This window comes from Chelonia mydas, chromosome 1, assembly GCF_015237465.2.
Source record: "Chelonia mydas isolate rCheMyd1 chromosome 1, rCheMyd1.pri.v2, whole genome shotgun sequence".
NCBI classification, from domain to species: Eukaryota; Metazoa; Chordata; order Testudines; family Cheloniidae; genus Chelonia; species Chelonia mydas.
The window spans coordinates 340,946,508-340,972,614 of NC_057849.1; the positions used below are offsets into that span (position 1 = coordinate 340,946,508).

The following is a 26,107-nucleotide window of genomic DNA, read 5'->3' on the forward strand; positions in this document are numbered from 1 at the left end:
TCAGCCCTCCCCATAGGAAGTATAGGCCTCCACCACCCACTCTGGCATCGTGCTGTGTCACTCACTCAGTAGTGACTCCAAGGGAAGAATCACTATTGTCAGTGCCTGTCAGACCTGAGTTCTCCTTGGCCTGCTCCAGGTCCAGCTCTGCTTAGTTTGATAGGCTCCAGTGCTGGTTTTCGGTAGCCAATACAAGACTCTGTGGTAATAGCAATAGAGTCAACAGCTGATATCCATCCCCCATCTTCCCGTCCTGAAATCTCAGCATGCAGCCTCCGAAACCGTCACCTTCACATACCACTTCACGCCTTGACCCCTCAGTGAGCGCATCTCTCCTGTGTCTCTGGCTCCCCCCTGTGCAGCTGTCAGGCCACTAAGTCTTAGCTAGGATCCCCAGCTTGTCTCATGTCCTGCTTTCTCATTGTTTCCTCCTCCTCCTGCTCCCCCTGTAGCTGAGGTCTCTGGAAGGCATTCAGATTTTACCCCAGCTCTGTGAACTCTATGTCCAGAAGAGCCGGATTTCCAGCTTGCTGTCTCTCTCTTCCTCGCTGGCTCTCAACATACTGGATGCTGACAGCAATGAGATCGGCTCCCTGCAGCAGGTCCTGCATGTGCTTGGAGGACTCCGCAGGCTGAGACATCTCAAACTCCAGGTGAGTTTGGGGCCTACTATAAAGTACTAACGAGGCAGGGCATTCAGATCAGATTCAGCTTGCTTTACGAGCTGGCCAAGGGCTGCCTCTAATTCCCAGATACGTTTACATACTAACGTCCGCAGGATGAGGAGGTTGGAATAAAGGGGCCGTGGAACGAAACCTGGCCAATTCTCGTTCTGGTTACAGATCTATATAGAAACCTGGGAGTCACCAGTTCACACTGGGCTACCAAACTTGCAAATTTGGTAGAGGGCCACCCCAGGGTGTGCTGGGTACTAAGCCAGTCCATTCACCCACCCTTGTGCTGGTCTGCGGGTTCTAGCGCTGCAGCCTGGGGGCTATGAGGAAGAAAAACCCCTTCCATCCATGTACGAAGTGTCGACGCTGCCATGCTACAGCGGCACAGCTGCCTCGCCATACCAGTGCCAGTGTAGCTGCCGTCAGGGTTGTTGCTCCAGAGAACCACTGGGTCAGTAATTACTTGTGCTTTATTCCCCCACCACAACTTTACAAGGGCAACCCGCTGGCCCGGGATAGCCGCTACGTCGCTGCAATCAAACAGGCCACTTCCGTGGAGCTCCTGGACGATATGCTTCTTGGGGACCCACCTCGCTGCTCAGCCTTGTCTTTGTTCAGCTGGTCTCTAGTGGCTGGTTTGGTGGACTCAGGTCAGACCAAGGAGGATCTGAAAAAATCAGCTAGGAGGATCTTCCTGGAGAGACGGCAGCATCAGACAGAGAGCACTGAGGGCGTCGTACATCACTTGCATAGCAGAATACTGTAAGGAGTGTGCGGTCTTTCTGCTTGTTTAGGTAGTGTAAGGGCCGGGGGTGCCGGAACAGGGAGGCCAAGGGGCCATGGCCCTCCCACTTTTTGCCCGGCCCTCTGCCCCTCCTCTTCCCCCCCAGGGCCCCACCCCCCGGCCAAGCTGGAACCTGGAGCCCAGCATGGGCAGCTATGGGGAGCCATGGACCCTCCACCTGCCTGGGACGGGGGAGCCCGAGAGCAGTCCCTGGCCTGTGTCCCTGCCCCCCGGGCCCTCCTCCCAGGGCACATGGACGGTCTGTGGCTCCTCACAGCTGCCTGGGCAGTTGTTACCATGGCTTGGCTGCAGCTCTTTGGCCCCCCAAGGCCCCGCCCCCAGGCTGGAAGCCAGAGCCGTGTCGGGGCAACAGCTGCATGGACAGCTGTGGACCTGGGCAAGGGTCAGGGGTGCGGGGACAAGGGCCGTGCTGCTCTTGCCCCTCTTCCACCGCCCCCCCCCACCCCCCGCTGGCAGGTGGAGGGGCCTGGGCTCCCTGGCCCAGATCCAGCTTCTGGCTTGGCTGGGGGGCAGGGCCTTGGGAGGAAGAGGAGGGGCAGGGGTGGGGCCATGGAGGGGACAGGGTCTCATGGCCCCCCGCTTTCAGGAAGAATCCGTCGCCCCTGGTAAGGGCTTATGTGGCCGCAGCAGCTATTTCTTATGCATGCAGATTTAAACTGATCACCCAGTTTGGGGCTGGAAAGGAGGAGTTTTCTTCCACTGCGGTTTTGGCACAGACCTTGTGAATTTATTGGCACAACAGTGGACTGCTGAGAAGGATTCTCCACCGGGATTAGGTGGACATATCCCATCCTACACGCTCTCTCTCTCTCCCCTGCATCCCAGAGGGACCATAGGTCAATTTCAGCCCCTCTGACCATGGGGAATGCGATTTATACATGGCAAGGGGTCATCTATAACGCTCAGCTCCGTGGCCAGGCTCCTGGAGCTGTGGGGGAATTTTGCCACTGTTGATGCTGTGCAGTGATGGGGATGTTTGCTGACATTGTTAATGGACACGAAGCAGTAGGAGCAATTCCGCATGGCTAGAACCCTGGAGGAACAGGGGCATGTGCCTGTATTTATTGTACAGTAAGTGCATGGCACTTTTTGTCTTGGGTCCTCAGTGGGGACTCCCCCATGTGACTCGCGACATGTTCAATCCCCACATACTGCCCTGGATATGCAAACTGCTGGGTGAGTCACAGGACAGCACCCAGGGTGGTTTCAGCTGAATATGCTGGTCAGATGCGAGCATGGCCCTTCGCCATGCAACTGCCAGCCAGGCTGAACCTATTGAGAAATCCTCCCCATGGTTCATGGTAGGGTGTGATTTTCCTCTCTCTCTCTCTGACAGGGACCTGTGGGAAGAGCTGAGAGAATACGAAGAAACCTTCAGAACAGAAGTGGATGGCTGCATAAGGTAACGTGAGCCATGTCATGCTACGGAGGGTCTGACTGCATCTCAGCAGTCTCAGGTGCCAGGAAGCCGCACCGGGCTCTTTGCACAGACTGGAAGTGAACCAACCTCCTCCTCTGGTATTTAAATGTTATTCCGTGCTGCATATAGGAGTATGCAGCATGTATAAGAGAGACAGCGTGGCCTAGTGGATAGCGCCCTGGCCTGGGACTCAGGAGACATGGGTTCTGTTCTCGGGTCTGCAGCTGGGTGATCTTGGGCAAGTCATTTTGCCTCACCATGCCTCAGTTTCCCCATCTGACCTCTTTTGTAAAGTGCGATATAAAAGCTAGGTAATATTATTATATAGCATCGATATATCAGGATATACACTGGACTGGATGAAATCATAAGAGATGGGAAGGATGTATAATCCTGCACTGGCAGGGTGGTGGACTGGATCACCCAATATGTGTCTTCCATCCCTAACATCTACGATAGATCAGCCATCCCTTCCCACCAAGTGTAGAGGACCCACTAGGTATCAAACTGTAGAGGATCCACTTGATATCAAACTGATATTACATGAAGAGGTGCTTGATCAAGGCACTTATAGCCCAGATGCACCATGAGACCAATGTCATTATTACTCCATCGCTATAAAACAACTTAACCTAGAATCTTGTCTGCCATACAGATTGTGTCCAAAATGCAAACTGTGGGATGAAGGAGCAGCGCTCTCTGGGTTGTGCTGGGGCATAAGTGATGCAGGATTGGTGCTAGGGTGTTCAGCTGATGCAGGAGGAAACAAAGTCTTTTAACGCAATGTCAAACCTTTTCCCTCTCTAGGTACATTGATGCTCTCCCATCTGAGGATATCCAGGGCTTGGTTAATCCTCAGGAGATCCCGAATGCTATGGAGAAGTACCTGTTCACCAAGTTCTGGGAGAGGTGGCAGCATGGCAGAAGGAAGCCGGCCAATATACCCTACAAGGAGCTGACCAAACCTGAGGAAGTAAGAAGTGTAATTGTTAGCAATCGTTGCGCCTGTCAAACGCTGCAGACTCAGCTCGTGGGCCCAACAGGGAAGTTTCCTTCTGATTGTTCCTTCTGCTGTGTGTCTAAAATATAACCAGGTGCTGGCATGGGCCAAGGGCAGGAGAGTGAGAGAATACATCAAGTGCAGAGAGCCGCTCCTGATTAAAACAAGGGCAAAAGGATTCCCCCAGCTGGAGGTCAGCAGTGGGGTCTAAGTCTCATCTCAGTCCACTGCAGAGGCTGTGGGTGAAATCCGGGCCCCACTGAAGTCAATGGGAGTTTTGCCATTGACATAAAAGGATCCAGGATTTCACCCAGTGACTTCTAAATGCTCACCCTCTTCTGGGGTTCTCGCTTCCCCTTCCCTAATGTCCCAGTTGGCCTAAACTGAGCTCAGACGTGTTCCTCTCATGGCTGGGTTCTCTGGCAATCACTGCAGTGAACTCAGGCAATTGAGGAAAATTCTCTGCTTTGTGGGAAGGGAGATTTTTAACCCTTTCTCTGCCAGTTATGTGAGATAAGAACATAAGAATGGCCATCCTGGGTCCACCTAGCCCAGTATCCTGTCTTCCGACAGTGGCCAATGCCAGGTGCCCCGGGGGAATGAACAGAACAGGTCATCATCAAGTGATCTGTCGCCCATTCCCAGCTTCTGGCAAACAGAGGCTAGGGACACCATCCCTGCCCATCCTGGGTAATAGCCATTGATGGTCATATCCTCCATGAACTTATCTAGTTCTTTTTTGAACCCTGTTTTAGTCTTTGCCAGCAGATGCTGTGAAAGCCAAGAGTTCCACAGACTGACTGTGTGTTGTGTGAAGAAATATTTCCTTTTGTTTGGTTTAAACCTGCTTCCTGGGGTCTGCACCTGATCACGGACACTGTACAAGTCTCCGCTGCACAGGGGTGCTGGAACAATCTGTATAGAGGGGGTGCTGAGAGCCACTGAACCAAACTATAAATCCTGTATATGATGGAAACCATTTCAAGCCAGGGATGTGGCAGCACCTCCTGCACCCCTAGTTCCAGCACCTACGCCACTGCATATCGGGCAATGGGTGTGTGTTAGCCTGTACTTTGGCAGGGTGTTACAGAATGCTAGGATTTCCTCGTTGTTTTCGTCAAACCAGTCTTGGTGCCGATGAGTGGTGCCGACAGATTAAGGAGAAGTGCAGAGAGCAACACAAGGGACTGCTCCTGGCATTCATTGACCTAACAAAGGCCTTTGACTCGATCCCTCGTGATGCCCTATGGAAGGTGCTGTGTAGGTTTGGCTGTCCACAGAAATTCATTTCCGTCATCAGACTGCTCCATGATGGGATGACGGCCACCATGCTGTGCAACGGCTCAGAGACTGAACCATTCATCATTGGCACTGGTGTCAAGCAGGGCTGTGTCATTGCTCCGACACTCTTCTCCATTTACCTTGCCGTGCTCCTGATCCTCATCCGCGACTGCCATCCTGATGGAATCGGGTTTGAGTATCGTATGGATGGTGAACTCCCCAATCTCCGACATCTCCAAACAACATCTAAGATCACGAGAATTGGCATCACTGACCTTCAGTATAGAGATGATCGCATCATTCTTGCACACACAGAATACGACCTGCAAAGTGCTCTAAATCTTTTTGCAGATGCCTAGCATAGCCTGGGTCTCTCTCTCAACATCAGGAAAACCAAGGTACTTTACCAGCCCTCACCTGCACAAACTACTCTTCGTACTCCACAAATCACCAGGAACGGAGAACGCCTGGAAAATGCGGATCATTTTCCATACCTTGGCAGCCACCTCTCCCAGACACCATTGACACAGAAATGAAATACAGGATCCGCTGTGCCAGCACATCCTTTGGAAGACACTCAAACGAGTCTTCAATGATAGGGATTTACAAACAGGCACCAAGATCTTGGTTTACAAGGCAATTGTCATCGCCACCCTTCTCTATGGGTGTGAGACCTGGGTAACCTACAGGCGACATCTCAAGCGGCTGGAATGGTTCCAGCAGCGCTGCCTCAGGAGGAGTCTCAGGATCAGCTGGGAAGACCGACCCACTCACATCAGTGTTCTCTCTGCAGCCAACATCAGCAGTATAGACGGGCAGGTCACGAAACACCAACTCTGCTGGGCCAGCCGCTGTCTACGTATGCCTGACACTTGCCTCCCGAAGCAAGTACTCTTCTCTCAGTTAAGTCAGGGAAGAAGGGCTCGCGGAGGGCAGCAGAAGCACTTCAAAGACATACTGGAAGTACACCTCAAAAAAGGAGGTATCAACCCAACAAACGGGGAGGACTCGGCACGGAACAGAACACAGTGGCACCACACCATACACCAAGCCACAGCTCACTTTGAGGAGAACAGATGTGCTCATGAGATAGGAGTGACAAAGGAGGAAAGAAAGAGCACAACAGGCCAGCCAACAACTGTCTCCTCCAAGATCACACCTGTCACTTCTGTGGGAAAATCTGAAGGGCATGAATTGGGCTCCTCAGTCACCTAAAAACCCACCAATGAACCCCTTTGGCAGACATCCTTTTGGCATTGAGGGATAGCCGAAGAAGAGGCAGAGTGTGACAAAGTGCAGGCAATTGTCAGGGGAGTTGGAGAAAGCTGATGGGGGTAATTGAGGTTAATTATCTAATCAGGCGTGGGGGAGGGGTTAGGGGAGCTAAAGAGCCAATTATCAGTCTTGAGCTGATAGGCTAAGAAGAGCACAGGAAGGACGTGAGAGGAGAGAGTGGCACAGGACTGGGTTAGCTGAATCCTATCTTCACAGAGATGGGACACATCTGCTCCTCTCTGGTCCTGGGGACACAGCACTGCTTCATGGGACTGTGAAGGTGTTCATGGAGGGAAGGTAAATGAATAGCGTGGTGTGGAGTCAGCAGTTCCCATGGTGCTAAAAGGCAGGAGGAGGGGAGTATGCTCTGTGACGCAGAAGGAGCTTATGACAAGTTACAATGCCAGGGTGAAGGGAGTTTTTTTCTTTCTTGTGTGAGTGCTGGAGGTCAAAGGGGCAGTAATGAAGTTAAACAGCTCTAGTGGAAGACGCAAACCCTTGATTCACTAGGGGAACAAAACCAGGTTAGACATGATGTCTGTAAAGAGCCAATGTCCTTCCTATTGTTCCCACAACAGCTACTTGAGTTAACTCAAGTTTTAAAACTCACATACCCTTCATGATCGCTCTTTGTTGGCTCTTGTGCATTTCAACTCGGCTGGCTGGCTGTAAACAGAACCTCCCACTTTTCTTTCTAGCCAGCTTCTCTTCATTTCATGACCCTGAAAAAGGGCTAACGGCCTCATTTCCGTGTCAGACCCTGCCCCAGATTCCCTAGTTCCAGAGAGGAAAAACCACCACAGTTGCTGCCTTTGAATTATTCTCCCCTGCTGGGGGCTGAGTTGTTAACATAAAATAAGGGTTTAAATCAAAACTAGCAAAGAGTCCTGTGGCACCTTATAGACTAACAGACGTATTGGAGCATAAGCTTTTGTGGGTGTATACCCACTTCGTCTATAAGGTGCTACAGGACTCTTTGTCGCTTTTACAGATCCAGACTAACACAGCTACCCTTCATAGAATCATAGAATATCAGGGTTGGAAGGGACCTCAGGAGGTCATCTAGTCCAACCCCCTGCTCAAAGCAGGACCAATCCCCAACTGATACTTGAAATCAAAAATAGACTCTCCCAGCCTTCTCCACCAGGCCCAGTAGTCCCCTCTGGCCCTCACAAGCTCGTAATTCTATCTTAAGGGTTTTGCTTCTGCCCCTCATTGCAGATACCTTCAACCACTCTTTACCCTCTGTCCAGGAGAACAAGCTTCTTCCCCACTCCTCTTTGGTCTCACTCCTCTCTACTCTTGTATCAGGCCCTAGCACTTGCCCTCTTTCTCTTTAGGCCTCTCCAGGGAGTCTTTCCCCATAGATCTTCCTTACTTCCCGATCTCCCCTTCCCTTAGGCTTTTTCTATAGGAAGTCCCACCCTCACATGATGCCGGTCACCTGATCTAACCACCAGCTCAAATGCATCACCTGGGAGGTTGTTAACTAGGCACTGGTGTGGATAAGCTCCATTCCCTTAAAGGGATAGCCTGCCCTGTGACACGTCATCAAGCGGGCGTGAGGTGCTCTGAGGAATTGCTCTGGCAGAGGAGGCCTCCTCGGCAGATGCAGAGCTAGAATACCCAGCTCTTTGCCTTTCCACTGCCAGTACCCCATGCACTGGGGGCATGGCTGGGGCATTCTTGTGACATGGCTTTTCTGCAGGGGTGGAATGGCCCATAGTGGCTAGTGGTCTGGGGCACAAGTTAGGACAGCCCTCAGTGCTGCTGTACCCTGCACCAGTGGTCCATTCTCCACTGCCTTGGCACAAGGGTGCATGATTACATTGGGTGCCTGACAATGGAGAATCAGGCCCCTAATTTAGTTAGCTTGAGCAATGGGCAGCCTCTTAAGTGCCCCTATTTGTGGATAAGGGGTTAAGCACCCACTTGGGCAAAGTATTCAGTCCAAGATTTTCGAAAGTAACTAGGGATTTGGGGGGCCTTCCAAGTGCCCTGTTCAGGGTGCCCTATAGGGGCTTGACTTTCAGGGGGTGTTGAGCACCCACCTTCCAAAAATCAGTCCCCTCCCAGGTCCTTCAACTTCTTGTTATAAGCAGATCTGGGCTTCTTCTGTTCCCGAGTTGCTTGGTTTGTTTCTTTGAAGCAGCGGGTCGCGGTGGTTTGGGCTGCTCTCCAAGATGGCTGCTTGTTTTTGTGCTTCATATTGAGAAGCAAACGACCAATGGAAAAGAAAGCCCTGCCCCTGCCGGCGTAAACTTGCAGGCACTTCATGGTACCCACCCTCGCCTTGCCTCAGGCAATGGCTGATCAATGGCTGCTTGTCTTGTCATGTGGCCACAGGAGGCCAATCATGTGCCTCATCTGCTCACTTTTTCAAAAAGCCATCAGCATATAAAACCGGGCAACCAAACTCACTAGTCCCTTAAAAAAGTGATGGCTCTGTCGTCTTCCAATGCCCTGCCCCTTCCCTCCACGCTTTCGGAAACTTGTCTATCCGTTATGTTGGGTATAACACACAGGCTATATGGACCCCAATGCATTTGTGAAATAATACTGAACCATAACAGTACACTGTAACTTTTTTGCTCCTACACTGCTTGGAATTTTCCCTTGCAGAATGGTGACTGGGTCCTGAGTTCATCTGTGGGGGTGGGTGAGATGGAAGGTGGGTCATAAAAAGTCTAGACGGATGTGGCCTCCCTCAGAGACTCCATCTTTATTAAATGGGCCAGAGTCCCGGCCTGCATGAAGAGGCTAGATATGAGCTAATGACAGAGCCATCTCAGGGCAGCACCATCTTTAACTCTTTCAGCTTGCAGTTTCTACAAATCTCTTTTCAATAAACAAACAGTGATTTTTGCCTTTTGTGGGCAGGGAACTCACTGTGTAGATGTGGATGGCTGCTGGCGAAATATGCTGGTTTAACAGCCCTGGAGACTGAAATCCTTTGTTTTTGCACCAAACAGCTGCAGCATGGACTATGTTAGTGCATGATTTTACCACATTGTAAGCTGGGGAGATAGCCCACCAGCTTACAATGTGCCAAACAAACACTCTCCAGCCACAGGATTTCAGTTCCTTCCTTCCTTCCTTTCTTCAAAAAAAAACAAAACAAAAAAACCTGTTTAACCTCTCAGGGCAGGTCTACATTACAGCCTAAGTCGATATAACTTACATTGCTCAGGGGTGTGAACTCCCCCCCCCCCCCCGCTCCAGCAACGCAAGCTTTGCACTGTCCACACCGGCGCTATGTCGGCGGGAGACATTCTTCCACTGACATAGCTTCTTGTCGAGGTGGAGTAATTATGCCAATGGGAGAATGCTGTCTCAGGTGTCTCATGCTGCGTCTTCACCTGAGATGCCGCAGTAGGACTGTAGTGTAGACACAAGTTCTTCTGCAGGGGCATAATGTTCTTAGTTATATCACTAAAGAGAACAGAATCCATTGGTTGGAAATATCCATGCATTAGTCCATTTGGGTAAACCCCAAATGTTCACAGTTTGCTTTTGGCTTAGATATCAGCACCCAAAAGTTTGGGTGGCTTTTTCACACTATCTAGATTTCTTGAGACTACAAAGGTGACCTGGAAACCTCACAAGATCAGTCTGTTTCATGAGGTGTCTTAATTTTCTGCAGCTGGACAGGCTGGAAATTCCACAAGACCAGCCTTACATCTGGTACTTGGACACTTCTGGTTCTTAACTGCATCATAATAATAATGCATCAAATCATGTCCTCGTTCAGTTTTTACTGGGGGCAGAAGTTAGGCCTCTGTCGTTCCTCAAACAAAGTCCCAGCAATGTAAAAAATAAAAGGCCATCTTCATAAGAAGGAAGGGGGATAAAAGGCTACCCTAGACCACCTCCTGATTTCCAGAACTCCTCCTCCAAGTACTGCTAGCTGCTCAGACTCTGTACCATGAGCAAGGTATAAATGCAGAGATGACTAGATTAGCTGTAAAGAGAGAGAAGAGTTTGAGATGACACCAGCCCCGGGAGGCAGGACAGTGGAGTTGTCAATGGTGATATGGGAAGGAAGTTTTGGAAGGACTAAGAATCCCTAAGGCCTCCTGGTAGATGGAGGTCTTTGTCTCTGTTTGAACATCTTCCATGATGGTGCTTCCAAAACTCCCTCTGCAGTTTTTCCTTTTGTTCTAAATATTAGGATTATTATGCTGTTTTATCCAAAACCTGATGCTGAATGAGTCTATTGCTACTTCTTTTGTTCTCATTCACAAGGGGAAATAATTGTTTCTCTTTCTCTTAGCAACATCTTAGTATGTAATTGTATACCAATATTGAACACAACAATGGCCATACTGGGTCAGACCAGTGGTCCACCTGACCTAGCCCAGTATCCTGTCTTCTGACAGTGGCCTATGCCAGATGCTTCTGAATGAACAGAACAGGGCAATTATGTGAGTGATCCATCCCCTGTTGTCCAGTCCCAGCTTCCGACAATTTTGTTGACTCCACCATTGTAGAGTATGTGCCTTTAACAGAGACAAGGGTGTGAGAGGGTCCTCCTCATGTCACAACCATCTTTATTGGCTATATTCAGCCAGGGCTGAGTAAGGGAGAGAAGGAGCTTTGTGTCTCCAGGGTTTGGAGACGTACTGGGATTTTTTTCTGTGCAAGGCATGCTTGTGTTGGGAGAATTGACAGAGAATGGAACTGTGAGCAAAGTCTACAAACCTGTCACTCAAGCAGACCTGAGAAGCAAATGGAGGCCTGCATTTGATGCTGGCTTGTGTTTGTGTGATTCGAAATCTGCTATGGGTCTCTTTGCACTGCTGTGGTATAGCTGGTTTAAGCAGCCAGCTGGGAATCCCCCCATTGTCAGGGGAATCCCTGGGTGACATAATTGGCCTAGCCAGCCCTCCTCTCAGCCCTTGGGGTAGGAGACATGTAGGGGGTGGGCTGAGGGCGGGAGGAGTGGGCTGAGAGCTGTGTGCACTGGCAATCCCCGCTGGCAGAAACAGACCCACAGGGGCACTCGCGGCTGGGGTGTTGCTGAGAGCAGCCCTGAGGGTAATGGAGTCATTGTCAGCTCGTTTCTGGCTCCTCCGCCTCTCCTGAACCCAGTCTGCACTGGCTGCCTCCAAGAATCGAGCCCCCAGTGACCAGCTGCCTCCAAACGTTGGAGGGGGCAATGGACATGTCACGGCATGAAGGGGCATATAGAATTATAAGCGACTCATGCCAGTAGTTCTCCCAGCTCTAGTGATGGCCTCGTTCTTGATACTTTACTGGCAACATCTGCCTTCTCTGCACTCAATAACTCACTGTCAACAACTGCCTCTCTTGCAGAAGGAAACTCAGTGGGCTTGCTTCTCCGATATCTTAGTCTTCGTGGAATCTGCAGGATTTTCAATATGTCATCCAGAAGGGTTTGGTATTTTTATCTTCTTCTCCTTTTAAGCTATGTCCCAGTGTTTGAAGGGGCTTCAGTAGAAGAATAATTCTGAAACACATTACAGTTGCGTGGGCTGACAAATGTATAGATCCTTGCCTGTCATTTTGCTTCTTTCTATTGTCAAGGTCAGTGGGAAGGGAAGTAGATGTGTGTTAGAAATGTTTGAGATGCCAAAGACAAGGCGCTCTGAGGACAATCCCTTGGATGATAGATTGCAGAACCAGGAGAGTCTGGTTCTAATTTTGATTCAGAGCAAAGCAAAAAAAGATATGGCGAGAGAAAGCATAGGATTGTTTTATGTCTTATCTCTGCGTCATGTGGATTTATGCTGTGAATTTTTGGAGACGATGTTGTGTTTGATAAATCGCACTTCTTTTAGTCAAGTATTCTGGAAAAGGCAAGAGTGAGGAGACTATGATGATGATTTTGAGATGGGCCTGACTCAAATATCTGGATCAAAATGCCCCAAACTTTGGACAAGCTCAGACCTGGATCCAGATTTTGTAGTTCAGGCCCATTTGCGTTCTTTTCTTCTTTCCGATTCATTTTGATTTATTACATATTTTCGAGAAGGATAACAGCCATGAGCTGTGCAAAATGTTCATTGTGAAATATGAAATCATGTGAAATTTGCTGGCATTTAGAACAAATTCAAAACTGACCCCAGGTTTTTTGAAAGGTTTTTGCTCAGATTCCTGAGTCCAGTTTCACCTGGGATTGTTTTGGTCTTCATAAGAGCTCTCTGTAGGAAGCCAGGCACCCCATTCCATATTCTTGGAATGGTAGAGGAATTGCTGGACTGGATCAGACCTGAGGTCCCCAGTGTCCTGTTTGAAGGTACTGGCCACTGTGCCAAAGGAAGGTACAAGAACCCTTCAGTACACAAATGTGGGATAATATGCCTCCCAACACCTGCACTAGGTTTCACCCTTCTCTCTAATAGTTAGAAATGGGCTTAAACCCTGAAGTATGAGATTTAACAGCCCATCTTCAAAATGTCTGTAATCATTAATTATGATAACTGTGGATGTTCTTGACATCCACAGCCATGTCCCTTTTTGAAGCTTGCTAAGTTCTTGGCCTCCATGCCTTCCAGTAACAATGAGTTCCACAGGTTAATTACACACTTTGTGAAAAAGTATGTCCTCTGGTCATTTTCGAATTTGCCAACTTTTAATTTCACTGAATGTCCTCTTGTTCATGTGTACAATACAGGGGGACAGAAGTTCTCAATCTGCCTTCTATCCCAATCGTTATTTTGTGGACTTTTATCATGTCCCCTTTTATTCATCTCCTTTCTAAGGTTAAAACCCAAGTCTTTTCAATCTCTCTTGAAAGGAATATGTTTTCATGCTCTTGTTCATTCTTGTTGCCCTTCTCTGAACCCCCTCTCATTCAGCAACATCCTTTTTGAGGGGGGCTGACCAGTTCTTCGCACAGTGAACTGAGCCACCCAAGTGGCAGCAGTAAGGGGGTTAGTAGAGAAGAAACTCTTACTCCAGTCAAGCAGCTTAGACAGCTGAGGCAGGTGCCTTCAGCAGCCCTATTTTCTGTGATTTTCCTCGTCTTTATATCAGTGCCCTTTGTCAGTTCTGACCATGTGACCCAAAGCAGTTGCATCCAGGGTGATGGAAAGACCAACCCCTGTGGTAGATTCCCAGTGCCTTGTCATTTTAAAGGTCACAGCCTCAGGGTTTCCAGCTCCTCCTTCAGGAGACTGTTCTCCCACATGAGCATCGTCAGTGTAGTGACCATCAGTCTGCTGAGCAATGTACTTCCAGCCACCGCTGCCAAGGACAGCATCTGTATATTAACCATCTGTTTTGCTGTTGCCTTTAAATGCTCCTGTCAGGCATTCAGGTGTTCAGGGAATAAAAATGCCAGCCCAGGTGAAAGGCGAGGAGCTGCTCCATCTCCGGGATGTGTTGCGTGTATGCAGCTATGCCAGGAATCTGCTCAGCTCCACGGCTCCCTTCAGCTGTAGGAAGAATGAATTCTGATAAGTTAAGACGAGATAACTGGCCTGATTCTCCACAAGCTTTGCACCGCTTCCTCTGTGGAGTCATGATTCTGCTTGGGTACCATCTCGCACCCCCTTTGCACTCACTCAGCCCATGTGGAAATGGCTGTGCAAGGTGGCGGGGGAATGGGGCCCACTGTTGGGATTTATTGCACGACAAAGCCTTTTTGCAGTTCAAGTTTTACACGGGTTGTGAGCTCTCTTTGATTCTGTGTTAGTGCAACACCCAACACAGCGGAGCCCTAATCCACGCGTGCAATGCAAATACACTTCATGTAGCTATTTAACCTCACTATCTTTTGGTCAGTTGAACAAAAACGGGTGCAAAACGTCAGGGCCCAATCCGCTAAGGTCCCTTACTTCTGCAAATAGCCCTTATGCAAGCAGCCCTGGCTAAGACAGGAGAAACTTTCCACGGCACACAGGTAACCCCCTCCCTTTTGCAAGACTATTAAAAGGAAATCCCTCGTTAACCTCTTGGGCATAAGGGTCACATTACTGAAGAGCCTAGTGAGCTGAGACTCAGGGCTCAGTAGCCTGAAGCCATGCAGCGTTGTATGGGTTCCCTGTCACAGGTCCCAAACTGAGCTGGGCCTGGTCAGTGCTTGGCGGGGAAGCTCCAAGGAGCCCCTACGGGCTGCAGGAAGTGGTGATTCACTAGTAGGAGCTCTTTCTCTCAGTCAGGGTTCAACCAGCGTCCATCCCTGCCAGGTGGTAGTGAGCTGGGGTTGTTGTCATCTGACTGAGACATAGGTCTATGGTCATTACAGATCCCATGGCATTTTTTTTAATAAGAGCAGGATGTTCATTCCAGTGCCCTGGCCAGTTTGGGGGACTGTATTCAGCCTAACTGAATCCCTCAGTTGCATCTTCTAAGATATGCACTGAGTGAGTGAAGGACTTTTTGGTGCCTCAGCCTCATGGGCCTGGTGGGTATAATAGGCCAGGGAAGGCTCTGCCTTCCCTGGCTGGAGCCACTGCCACAGGACACTGGGCTGCGGTTGCTCAGGCTGGCCAGCCCGGGGCTCCTCTGGCGGTGGGGGTGGCTCAGGATTCCGGTCGGCCTGGGCCTTCTCTGGCCATGGGAGGGGGAGGTGAGGGGGCTCAGGGCTGTTGCCACAGAGGGTGGGGGAAGGGGCTCAGCCTCATTGAGGGGAAAATCTATTGTGGGTTTTTTTTTTTCCTAACCTTGTTCTCAGAAATGGCTGAACCATTTGTGCTGAATTTCAGCGGGTGGCAAAAACCCAGCATAGAAAATTTCTGCCCTAACCGTTAACGTTTAGCAAAGTTCTAGGAGACCTAACCAGGAGCTTATAGCCTAGAGTGTTGGACAACTATAACTATAGGGATTGCTGGCAGCGCTGCCTATAATGTGTGTAACTAATTATAACCTAACAGTGTCCCCTTTAAATGATCAGGTATCTTTCATTCAGTCTGATTTCTGGTCATAATAGATACCAGGACTCCCTGACGCACCACGGCTGTCTTCTGGTCTGAGTGCCTGCTGTGGGAGGCTGGGCGAGTGGGGCTCTTGCTTGAATTTTCTGGGATCCAGCCCCGGTGGGTCCTGGCACTGTTCCAGCGCTGATTAAGCTGGTTTACCAGATTGCTTAAACCAAGAGGTGTTCTGCTGCCATTTCCAAAGGGGGTGGGTGGGTGTGTGTGTGTGTGTGTATTAAATGAACTTCTTGTATACCCTTGCAACGGAAGCAATTTCCTACCACACAGGTCATGAGCTGTTGATCAGTCCACTGTCCAAATAGCTTCATATCCTCCCTCTCTTCTGATCTGTGATTTCTGCCCTTGTTATTTTCAAGACCCAAGGTGCTTTGTGGCTGAATGAAGGCCAGTGGGAGTTGAGGGATGCTAAGTACCTGGCTGGTGGTCTTGCAGGATTGGGTACACAGTTTGCATCTAGTTTGGTTACTGTGGGTCCCATTTTCCCCTAGTCTAAGCAGATAATTATTTCCATCCACTCATTTAATGCATCCGCTCTCATTGTTACCATTTGGTCTTGGGGTGATCATTGGCCTTGTTGCATTTCATTGCTCCATTTCAAATCATCTAACATCTGCCACGTGGCCTCTCCTCGAATGCCGCTGCTGTAGTTGTCAAACGGCGCCTGTAACTGATGTGTGATGGGGGCGCGATGCAATTCCAGCCCAACTTCCCAGTCTTGTCATGCTGTCGTGTCCTGCTAGCCTTGTGATAGATCACAGCAGAGAGATTTCCGTATAGCTCCTTGAAGCCGGTCAGCCGGCCTAAATGAAATGTGTTCTACATTTTCCTGAGGGGTTTGAAATGGGTTGGTGTGGGGGAGGTCTGCGTTCTTTCTGATCTGGTTTAATCTCATTTATTTAGTGGCCTTGCTCTTTGTTGAGGTCTTTTTATTATCTCAAAGCATTTTCTCTCTCCTGCATGGGTCCATGGGCCTTCCACATTGTTGCGTTTAAAAGAAAAATGTTCCAGGTGGCTGTAGCTTTGGTGAAAGGGGCTGGGGTGTTTAACTGTAGGGGAAGGGAATGGGCCAGGCCCTTGAAGCCCTGCTCAAAAAAGCCAAAGGGCCCCACCCCTCAGGTAGAGGGGAGGGATCAGTAGAGAAGGACGAGTCAAAAGGGCTGAGTCAGGATCAAACAAGCAACCAAATTGCCAGGGAGGGACACTAATTAGCAAACCCCAGGTGATGCCCACTGCCCTAAGAAGTCTAGGGAATCAGGGAATGCTGCCTAGTGGAACTCTGCTTGGATAAGGGAGTGAAAATAAGCCAGACTTTTTGGTTGGGGAGGTGGGTACGACCAGACCTAAGAGAATGGCCTACTCCTCAAGCCCAGGAGAAGGGCCTTCGGGAACCAGGGGACAAAGAAAAAGGGAGAAAAGTGGTCCAGAGGTGGAAAGGAGGGAATCAGTGTTGGGACACTGGGCAGGGAACCCCAGACAGCACCCCAGGTACCCTGAAGGGATTGAGGCAATTGGCAGGCATGGTCTGGTGGAACTTTGCCCTGATACAGGAGCGAAAGGGACCTAGTTTGCAGCTCAGGAGACTAAAGTCCTCTGCTTATCCATCAAGTGGTCCTTCCGCAACCCAGCTGAGCTCAGTAATCTGCCTGGGGGCTGGGCTGGCTAGTCCTCATCCCTGACCTATTTCCACTGAAAGTGCTTGGTCCTGAAACAGTGTGGTTCAAACTAGATCTTGAGGGACTTCCTCTCGGGTTGACCATTCAGTCCTGGGCTACAGCTACAGCGATCAGGCGGTGGTTTTGCGATGTCGGCAATTTGGTGAGCCCCACAAGTCATCAAATGGCTATCGGATGCTAATGGGTTTCAGTCGCTGGTAACCCCAGTCCAGAGATGAGCTGATGCCTAGAGGTGAAATTCTCCACAGCCCGTTAGCCAATTCCCAGAGCCATGCTTTTAACAGCATGATTCTGTGGAGGGAGGGGTGCTGGGAAGAATGTAAGTGCTAAGAGCTGTCTCAAACCCTAACTGCTGTGAATGTCTCTGTCTAATTTATTACCTGTCACAGACATGAACTGGCTGTTTGGGATCATTTGCTCCGAACAATGTGGGGGATATTAAAATGCTGAACCTCGCGCTTGATGCTTTCCTTTCTCAGCTAGCGGCCATGATCTTGGCTTGCTGAGTGTGTGACACAGCCCTGTTGGGGACGGGAAGGCAGCAGTGTATTGCAGTGTGGCTGAGCTGGTGCTGATTTCAAATGGCCCGTGCAGCAAGGCGCCACATGGGGTTTTTAAAAGGGAGTTGGAGCCCCCAGCAAACTGTGAATTGTGGCAGGGGAATGGAGGAATTTATGGAGTCACTGAACGACTTAGAGGATGAGCTGTGGAAACAGCTCAGGGATGAGTTGCTCAGAGGCTTTCAAATACCATGAGCCAGATCCTCAGCTGGTAAAACTCAGCCTAGGTCCATTGACACCAATGGGGATGCACCAGTTTACACCAGTGGAGAATGTGAACCCAACTACTTAACTCCAAGTTAGAAATGGGGCCCAGCTGGAACCCAGACCCAACTGTTCACGAATGTTGGGGGAAATCTGAATCCTGATCCAGCTCTGAACTTGGCTTGGGGCCCATCTCTATTCCTAACCTAGCATCAAGCTCGTCAGGCAAAGTGTGTCCCAGGCTCGGGGTGGTGTGAAGATGGCTTAAAGTGTCCTTTGCCCTCTGACTCTAGACTGGCTGGGCCAAAGATCAAATATCTGTAGCTAGAGCAGAATCTATGGAAGCAGGTAATGAGAAGTGTAAACCCCACAGCCATGTCTGCTGGTGCGTGGGCCTGATCCCTTCATCTCTGCTGCGTGTTCTAGACCCTGTTCACATCAGACTGAGTTAAATCTCAATTGCAAAACACTGCAGTTCCCAGGGTTAAAGGCCCACCTTCATCTTCCCTTCAATCCATTCTGGGCTCTCCAAGTAGATTCGGTAACTGGTACCCGCTGTCCCCTCACTCCTGCCCACCATCTAGGTCCGGGAGACTGGCAGAAGGGGATGTGGATGCTCCTGTAATGTGCAGTTTGACAGCGAGAAGGAAAGACACGTGCTTTCTGAGCAACAGGGGATGGGAAGGCCAGGAGCTTTCCATATGATCCCCCCTCTCATAAGCTGACTTGGAAGCTGTAATCTCTCTCCTGCGTGTGACAGAAGGGTTCTCTCGTCAGGTCTGGGCAGCACCTGCAGCTCCGGGGGGAAGGTGTTGTTGATGTATGGTTCGAGCTTTGTGAATGGGAAGCCCGGGGCTGGGACTTGTCAAACCAATACATGCCTCCTTTTAAAAAAAAAAAAAAAAAAAAAAAAGAAAATGTAGCCACAGGCCCTGAGCAGGAGCAGCTGCGATTGTTGTGCGCCTAGAAAGAGCTCGCTGGAGTTCCAGGGTGGGGTGCTTCCCTAGTGCCGTGTGAGGGAGCCTGGCGAGGAAGGATGGTCTAGTGGTTAGGGCAAAGCCTAAGAATTAAGAGACCTGGGTTCAAGTCCTTGCTCCACCAGTGACTTCCTATCTGGCTTTGGGCAAGTCACTGAGCCCCTCGGGTTCTAGCTCACTATACGAGGAGAGAGACAACAGCCCGGCCCTAACCTCACATGGGTGCTGTGAAGCTAAATCCGTTAACAGTTGTGATGGGCTCGGGCTCTGCCCTGAAGAGGTTCAGGTAAGTAGTTAAGGTAGAACAGGTAGGTGTCTGTGGAGCCGATTGTCCGCCATAGTGTGTCTCAACTGTCCTGCGCACCACCATGCACTGAGCGAGCCTTTCCTTTAACTTCCGTTCAGTGCGGGCTCAGGGTCAGAAAAGTGTCTCTCTGATTCTCCCCTGGAGCTAGGAAGGGTGTGGTCCCTGGGGGTGACAGCAGTCCCTTCTGGGTCGATGGTGGAGCGCCATGTCCCCTGCAGCCATAAGGTCTGGGACGCGCCTGAGATCACAGAGGGCTGCTGGCAGCTGCTTGGGTAGAGGCGAGAGGCCAACCCTGCCCTTGCCCTGTTCCCTTCCAGCGCTGGACAACAGGAGTGGCAGCATGGGTAGTGGAAGAGCAGGACAGGCCGCCCTCAGTGCCCAGGCTGAGAGCAGGAAGAGGAGACGGGAGGGAAGTGAGTGGTTAACTGGGCTCTCCGCCCTCTGGCGTGCAAGTGGGTATGAAGTCCCTCTCGCATGGGTTTTGGCTGCAGCGCTGCCTCCAGCATGGCCCTTGTGATAATGAGCCATGCTGGGGTCCCCTCCGTTAGCACAGGGGAGTGAGGCCCTGGTGTACTCATTTAGCTTGAGTGCTGACAGATGAGGGATTTGGGTCATGCAGGTTTCTCTCTCTCTTTGGCTGGTTACATCTCATCGCTGCATGAGCCCTGGGCGTTGAACAGCTGTTTGTGCTGTGCTACGTAACCCTGCTCCCACCCTCTGTGACTGGGGAAAAGGGAAGCCGACTGACTGCCCTGTGCAGAGGTTTCTGGGCAGGTGGATGGGAACTGGGTGTGCTCATGACAACAGGCTGGGAAACTATCGTGGTCCAGAACCTATAGGGGCCTTATTACCTGTCTGTCCTGAACTTCCTGCGAGGAACGGGCAGGGAGAACTCCCTGATGCATCATCTAAGTGGACCACAAAAGGATTTTAGAACCGTCATCACCAGCGCAGGCCAAGAAACGACAGGGCATGCTGCAAATAGTGTGTGGGAGTCTTTGTCCTGCACGAGCTATGGCTGAAATATATTCACTGGGTGCAATTCACTCCAGTTCAGGGTCCAGCCCCTAGCCCCAGCCGTGCTGCTCAGCATGGGAGCCAGTGGATCGGCTTGGGTTAGTTAGGACTGCCGGGTCGGGGACCATATAGACGCGTTCCGAACGGTACCCAGTCAGGGTCGTTCCCGTTAGGCAGATTGATATGAGCGTTTCTATTGGGGTGTCCCCTTCCATGCCACCTCAAAGCTAGGTCACGATAAGCTGCAAGGTGGTGATTCTCACTCTCATGCTAATGGTTAAATGGTTACCTTTACAAAGACTGAGTGGGACGATTTTCCAGACAGATGTGTTCCTGGCACCATGGTGACACTTACCTTCTCCCCGTCTCTCTCTGCAATGGGCAGCAAAACTCTTCACCATCTGGAACAGCTTCCCTGTCTCTCGGCAACTTACTGTGGTTTCTCTGATCTTGAATGAGTCTTGTTTCTTCTCCTCAGACTCTAACTGATAAAATGGATCAAGTCTGACTCCCTGAGCTAACCCAGAAGTTATGAGTGTTGCCTCCTGCCAATTCCCTTCTTCCATTTTTTCCTCTTCCTCCATTCACTGACTCATCCCTCCCTCTCTGTCTGTTTTCTGATTTCCGTGAGCTGGTTTCTCTTTCCCGTTCTTATTTTTCACTATTCTTTCTTTTCAAAATGGCTTCCTCTGATTCTTCCTGTCACATTCGACCCTATTCTCTGTTGTTCACCTCCCATGCTGTCTTCCATGTTTATATGGAAGATCTTATTAACCACACTTGGTCAGGTTTACCATTTGGGCAGGAAGACTTCTGCTATAGAGGCTACTACCCAATAATGCCAACCCCAAGTATTTAATAGTCATGAGTCTGGCCCCCAAACATCTGAGATTATCTTAAAAATCATATTTGTTAAAATAGATTTTTGCATGGGGATGATGCAGTTTTCTGCATGGCACTTCCTTGCTTTTGTTTTTCTTCTTTGTTTTATTGGGAAAAGAAAAGAAGGAAGAGGAAATGTTTGCCCACTGTTGTGACCAGCTGTAAATGGATGAAAATCAACAGCAACAAGCGTGGAACTTTATTCTGTTACAAAATCAGGTCAGGTAAAATTGATGCTGAAATCGTAAGCAAGGGCCACTCTGTTCTGCAATTACTATGGTCTCTTATGCACCGAATTGCAAATAATAATATCCTTTCCTGGAGTGGAACAGTATCTGGAAGAATAAAATGAGCTCATAGAGCAAGCAGCTTCAGAAAACAGCTTTTAGATGAGATGGCAAAATGGTCTTAATCTCCACAATGACTGGCAAAGCAATCAGTCTGTGCTGCTTTTCTCCTTGGGGGAAGCCCAGTGTGTGGAAGGCAACAAGAAGGGTACCATTTTCAGATTATGCTGTAATTAACCGCTTTACTGCTGGTCCTCTTCTCTAGCTTGCTGTGTTGTAGCAGGATGCTGTTTGTGTCCCTGTATTCCTGTGGGATCTTGGTGGAAGGGCATGGTGGTGAGAGGTTTTGTCCTATGTGCTTGGCATCTGAGGCAGCAGTGTATGGGATAATGATGAAAGGAAAGGAGTATCCCATACAGTACAAACACACGTGCACTTGTCAGCCCTCCCAGTACCCAGGAAATCCTCAGCATTTTCATTTGTAATTGTTGTCTCCCCTCCACTGTCTGTTAAGTGTAAATAAACCTTAAGGGGCGGGGGAAGCTGATTTTACACTTGATTTTATTAGCAATGAGATTATCCCACTGAATAGAGGTTTCCTGACTCCCTGTCATGCATGTGGAGCTGGGTAGGGATTTTTCCATGAAACGTTTATGGCGGAATAATGCTGATTAATCAAAATTGAATCTTTGCAGAACAGGGTCCGTTTCGATGAGTCTCCTGACTTGAAAATAATAATAATAAAAAGTTTTGAAATTGTCAAAATGTTTCATTTCAACTCTTTTGAAAGGAAAAAATTCTAGTTTGAAATTACTTTTCATTTCAAAACTTAAGCTAATTAGGCTAAAATAAGAAAATAAAAGTCAAAATTCAAAAAATTACGTTACATGACAAAATTATTGAAGCAAAATGTTTTGGTTGACACACATTGATATTTATTTATTTATTTGGTCCTGATTTGGGATGATGATTTTTCAAACTTTTCTGGATGGGAAAACTGTTTGCCATCTTCCTCTAATATGACGGTGAAACCACAATGAATCTCCCATATACCATGTCCCTGTAATTGGTGTGTGCATGCGCGTGTGTGTAATGTAATATATCTATATATATAAGCATACAGCAGCAGAATGTGGAACGATTTGCAATATTTCAGACAATGCCAAAGAATCTTATAAGGACAAAGTTGTTCTTTTCAAAGTGACAACAACCTGATTTAATTCCACCGTATCAAAACCTGTTGGCTTCTTGATTCAGGAATGTTCCTAAATAACTGTTTATAATCAAATTAGCAATTACTGCTGAAATCTGTTTACTTATATAGCCCCTATGACCACAGTATCTGAGCACCTCACAAGCATTTAATGAATTATCTTCTATGGCAATTCAAGTCCCCATATGGGTCATGTTTTGTGTGATGACCCCTTGAATGGGACATATGGGGGGACTGAACCTAGGACCTCTGGCTCTAAGAAGCATGAGCTTGTCCTGCTTCAGGTAAATAACCACATCTGTTGGCTGGAAGGCAATAACAGATTCATAGATCTGTTTACATTGTCCAACCACTAGAGGGGGACAAATCCTCACGCTGGTGGTAATTGCATTTCCATCTGAGGCGCCCAGTGGAACCACACAGTAGGGAGGTGTTATCCACATGTTAGTGATGGGGAAACTGAGGTGCAGAGCAGATGTGACTCACCCATGCTCAAGCAGTCAATCAGCGACAAGGCCAAGAAGAGAAACAGATCCCTGCCTCGTGCTTTAATCCCAAGACTGCCCGCCTTCCTGGGTGTTAAATCTAAATCCATGTTGTCTGTTTCCTACCATAGGTGATTAACTCTGTGGTTCGGCTGCTTTCGAACCCACCGCTCCATTCACCTCCTGGCGATGCCAACGCCTGGTGCCATTTCTGGTACCTGAACTATCAGTACGAGTGTTAGGCAGAAACTGATGAGATCCCATTCCTCTCTAGGCTGGCTGAGTGACTTTGCTCCAAGGATTCCATGGCAGAGGCATGGGAGGCCATTCTGGTGCCCTGTTCACCTCGCTTGGTTGGGTCTCTCTGGAGCTCCGCACAGCCTTCTTCAGTCCAGACTAACCTAAGTAATTTTGCATCAGCTGCAGATTTTACCACCTCATTGCTCAGCCCCCTTTCCCAGATATTCATAAATATGAAGGCCAGAAGGGACCATTATGATCATCTGGTCTGCCGTCCTGCATAACACAGGCTTGGCTCCTCGCTCAGTAGTTTCTGCAGCAAGACCGTATCACTTCTGTTTGAGCTGTGGCATATATCTTACAGAGACATCCAGTCTTGATTTAAGACTTGACATGATGGAGAATCCACCACAACCCTTTGTAAGTCATACCAGTGGCTAATTGCCTTCACTGTTAAAAACATGTGCCTTATTTCTAGTGGTAATGGAGCTGCAGGGTGTGCCATCATTAATCTTCCGCCACGCGGAACATGGATCATTTCTTCCTGCCCTGTGTTCTCTGGCTCTTGCCCACTTTCATAGAATCATTCTAATCCCTGACTATACGTTTGCCTCTCTCTCCATGGCTACAGAGGGCTCGTCTGGGAAATTGACCGGCATAGCTATAGCAGGATAAGGGCTGGTCTACACTACAGCACGGGGTCTAAGTTACGCAACTTCAGCTATGTGAATAGCGTAGCTGGAGTCAACGTACTTAGATCTACTCACCGCGGTGTCTTCACTTTGGTAAGTCGACAGCTGACGCTCTTCTGTCGACTCCGCCTGTGCCTCTCGTTCTGGTGGAGTACCGAAGTCGACGGGAGAGTGCTCAGCAGTCGATTTATCATGTCTGTACTAGACGCGATAAATCGACCCCCTCTGGATCGATCGCTACCTGCCGACCTGGTGGGTAGTGTACACAAGCCCTAAAGTGACAATACTGAGCAAAACTTATTCTGCTATAGCTATGCTGGTTGTTTTCCCTGTGTAGACAAGTTTCCTGAATAGGGGTGTTGAAGGAGAGGACTGAGTGCTTTAGCAGGGCTCTGGAGTCTTTGCACAATGTCCATTTCTCACTATTTTCTTAAATGGTAAAAGTTACTTTCACTTAAAGGAGAAAATTCACGATAGTTTTTGGGTTTTTTTTTTAAGATAATGAATAATAGGGAACGTGAATGTCTAGAACTGTTAGTAATGCATCTCAAAAAGGGTTCTGTGTGGGGTTCATCAGTTTTGGTAAACACAGATGCTGCTTACCAGCCTGTGGGAAATGATAACTAATCCTTCTCTCTGCACCAGAAGTGGGATCCATTGACCAGTGGCCATGCTCCGTTTCACCATGGAGATCAAATGCCGTTTGCCAAGGGAGGCAGTTCTTGCGTGAAATTAAATAAGTGTGTACATAGCCTCGAGTTTTAAATCATATTTCCAAGAAATTAAAAAAAGCAAAATCCTGTAACCAGCTTAAAGGGACAATGTGACCATTGGTGTGGTTGGTGTTAATTAGATCTTTCCTTCTGATCCTTATATTTGTTTGTAGAGTCTGTAATTCTTTAGGGGAATGTGTGTTTTCCTCTCTCTCTCTAACCAAGTGACACGTACTCTTAATAGTAACATTCACATACATGATACTTTTCATCCATAGACCTAGGAAGTTAAGTATCATTATCCCTGTTTACATATAGGGACACTGAGGGGTGGAGAGGTTATGTGACTTGGCCGAGCTCACAGGGCGAGTCAGTGCCAAAGATCTGCTGTTTCCCAGTCCCTTACCCCATTTCCTGGACTGTACGCCTGTAGCCGAACCTGCACTGGCCAGGAGATGGACTAGACCAACAGCAAAAAACTCTGGTTGTGGGGCTCCAGCAGGTGCCTTTAAACTGAAGAAAGGAGTGCTACCTCTTCCCCATCCCTTAGCAGCCCCAGCCCCTTCTAGCCCACCACACCAGCCAGCGTAACCCCCTCCCCACAGCGTTGCCAGCTTTCTGTCCAGCACCCAAAATCTCCCACTGTTCCTTCCCCCCAACCCAATTCGCATAGCCCTTTGCAGTTGCAAAGGACTGTGGGACATAGTAAGTTGCAAGGCAATTATTTAGGTCATGAACCAAAAACGGATGAGAAGCACCAGGCTTGAAAGCTCCGTAGGCCCTTCTGATGTCTAACCTCCTCGAAAGAGCTGCTCCTCTGTGCTGAATGGCAGGCACCAGCGTGGATGAGCCCCGTGTAACAGGCGTGGAATAAACCAGCTCTGCAGCTGTGTAGCGTGATCCGCGGGATCTTGAGTTTGTCATGTCAGGCACAGGGTGGTATCTGGAGCTAGGGTTGAATTTCAGCTGTCTGAGCTACTGCTGCTCTTTCATTTAGTCAGATCTCCCGATGTGGGAGGTAGGGTCAGTTCCTTCTTGAATTGCCAACCCACCCCGGGGCAGCGGCCCTGCTCCCCAAGGCGCAAATTCCAGCACTACCTCAAGCTAGCAGTGGGTGAACCTCAAAACCATGTGCCTCAGCGAGGCAACCGAAGTAACAATCTTGCAATGATTTAGCTGTTTGCATCCCACACGTTGGACCCACTTCTTCCACCACTGACACGCAGCTACTCCCAGGCTGGCATCTCCTTTGATAGTTTGTATCGTCCCCGATCAGCATAAACAAGGCTGCGATTTGGCTGCAGGCTGTTTCATTTCCATGCAGCAGAAGCCCTACCCAGGATCACTGAGCACGTCGCCCCAATCTTGCCCCTTCTCAGCCATTCACTCTGGGGACGTCCCCGTGAAACCAGGTCCAAAGAACAAGCCGATTTCTTCTCCACGGAGCTGCTGTGGTCTGGGTTCAAACACCTGCCTGTGTCTGTTCCTCTTCCACCCTT

General features: G+C 49.2%; 1 protein-coding gene across 1 annotated transcript; it reads left to right on the forward strand.

Moving 5' to 3' along the window:
• The first annotated feature begins 473 nt into the window (after window positions 1-473).
• LOC122465956 lies at window positions 474-23,205 on the forward strand. The gene is made up of 4 exons (XM_043547312.1): window positions 474-1,436; window positions 2,816-2,881; window positions 3,707-3,872; window positions 23,095-23,205. Exons 1-4 carry the CDS (start codon window positions 997-999, stop codon window positions 23,203-23,205), a joined length of 783 nt encoding a protein of 260 aa, XP_043403247.1. The 5' UTR covers window positions 474-996.
• Window positions 23,206-26,107: the final 2,902 nt, after the last annotated feature.

Bases quoted from the DNA above. Each gene is read 5' to 3' on its own strand.
- LOC122465956 (XM_043547312.1), top strand. From the start codon at position 997: ATGAGGAAGAAAAACCCCTTCCATCCATGTACGAAGTGTCGACGCTGC. The intron at 2,882-3,706 runs GTAACGTGAGCC...TTCCCTCTCTAG, and splicing joins GAAGTGGATGGCTGCATAAG to GTACATTGATGCTCTCCCAT. The intron at 3,873-23,094 runs GTAAGAAGTGTA...TTCCTACCATAG, and splicing joins AGCTGACCAAACCTGAGGAA to GTGATTAACTCTGTGGTTCG.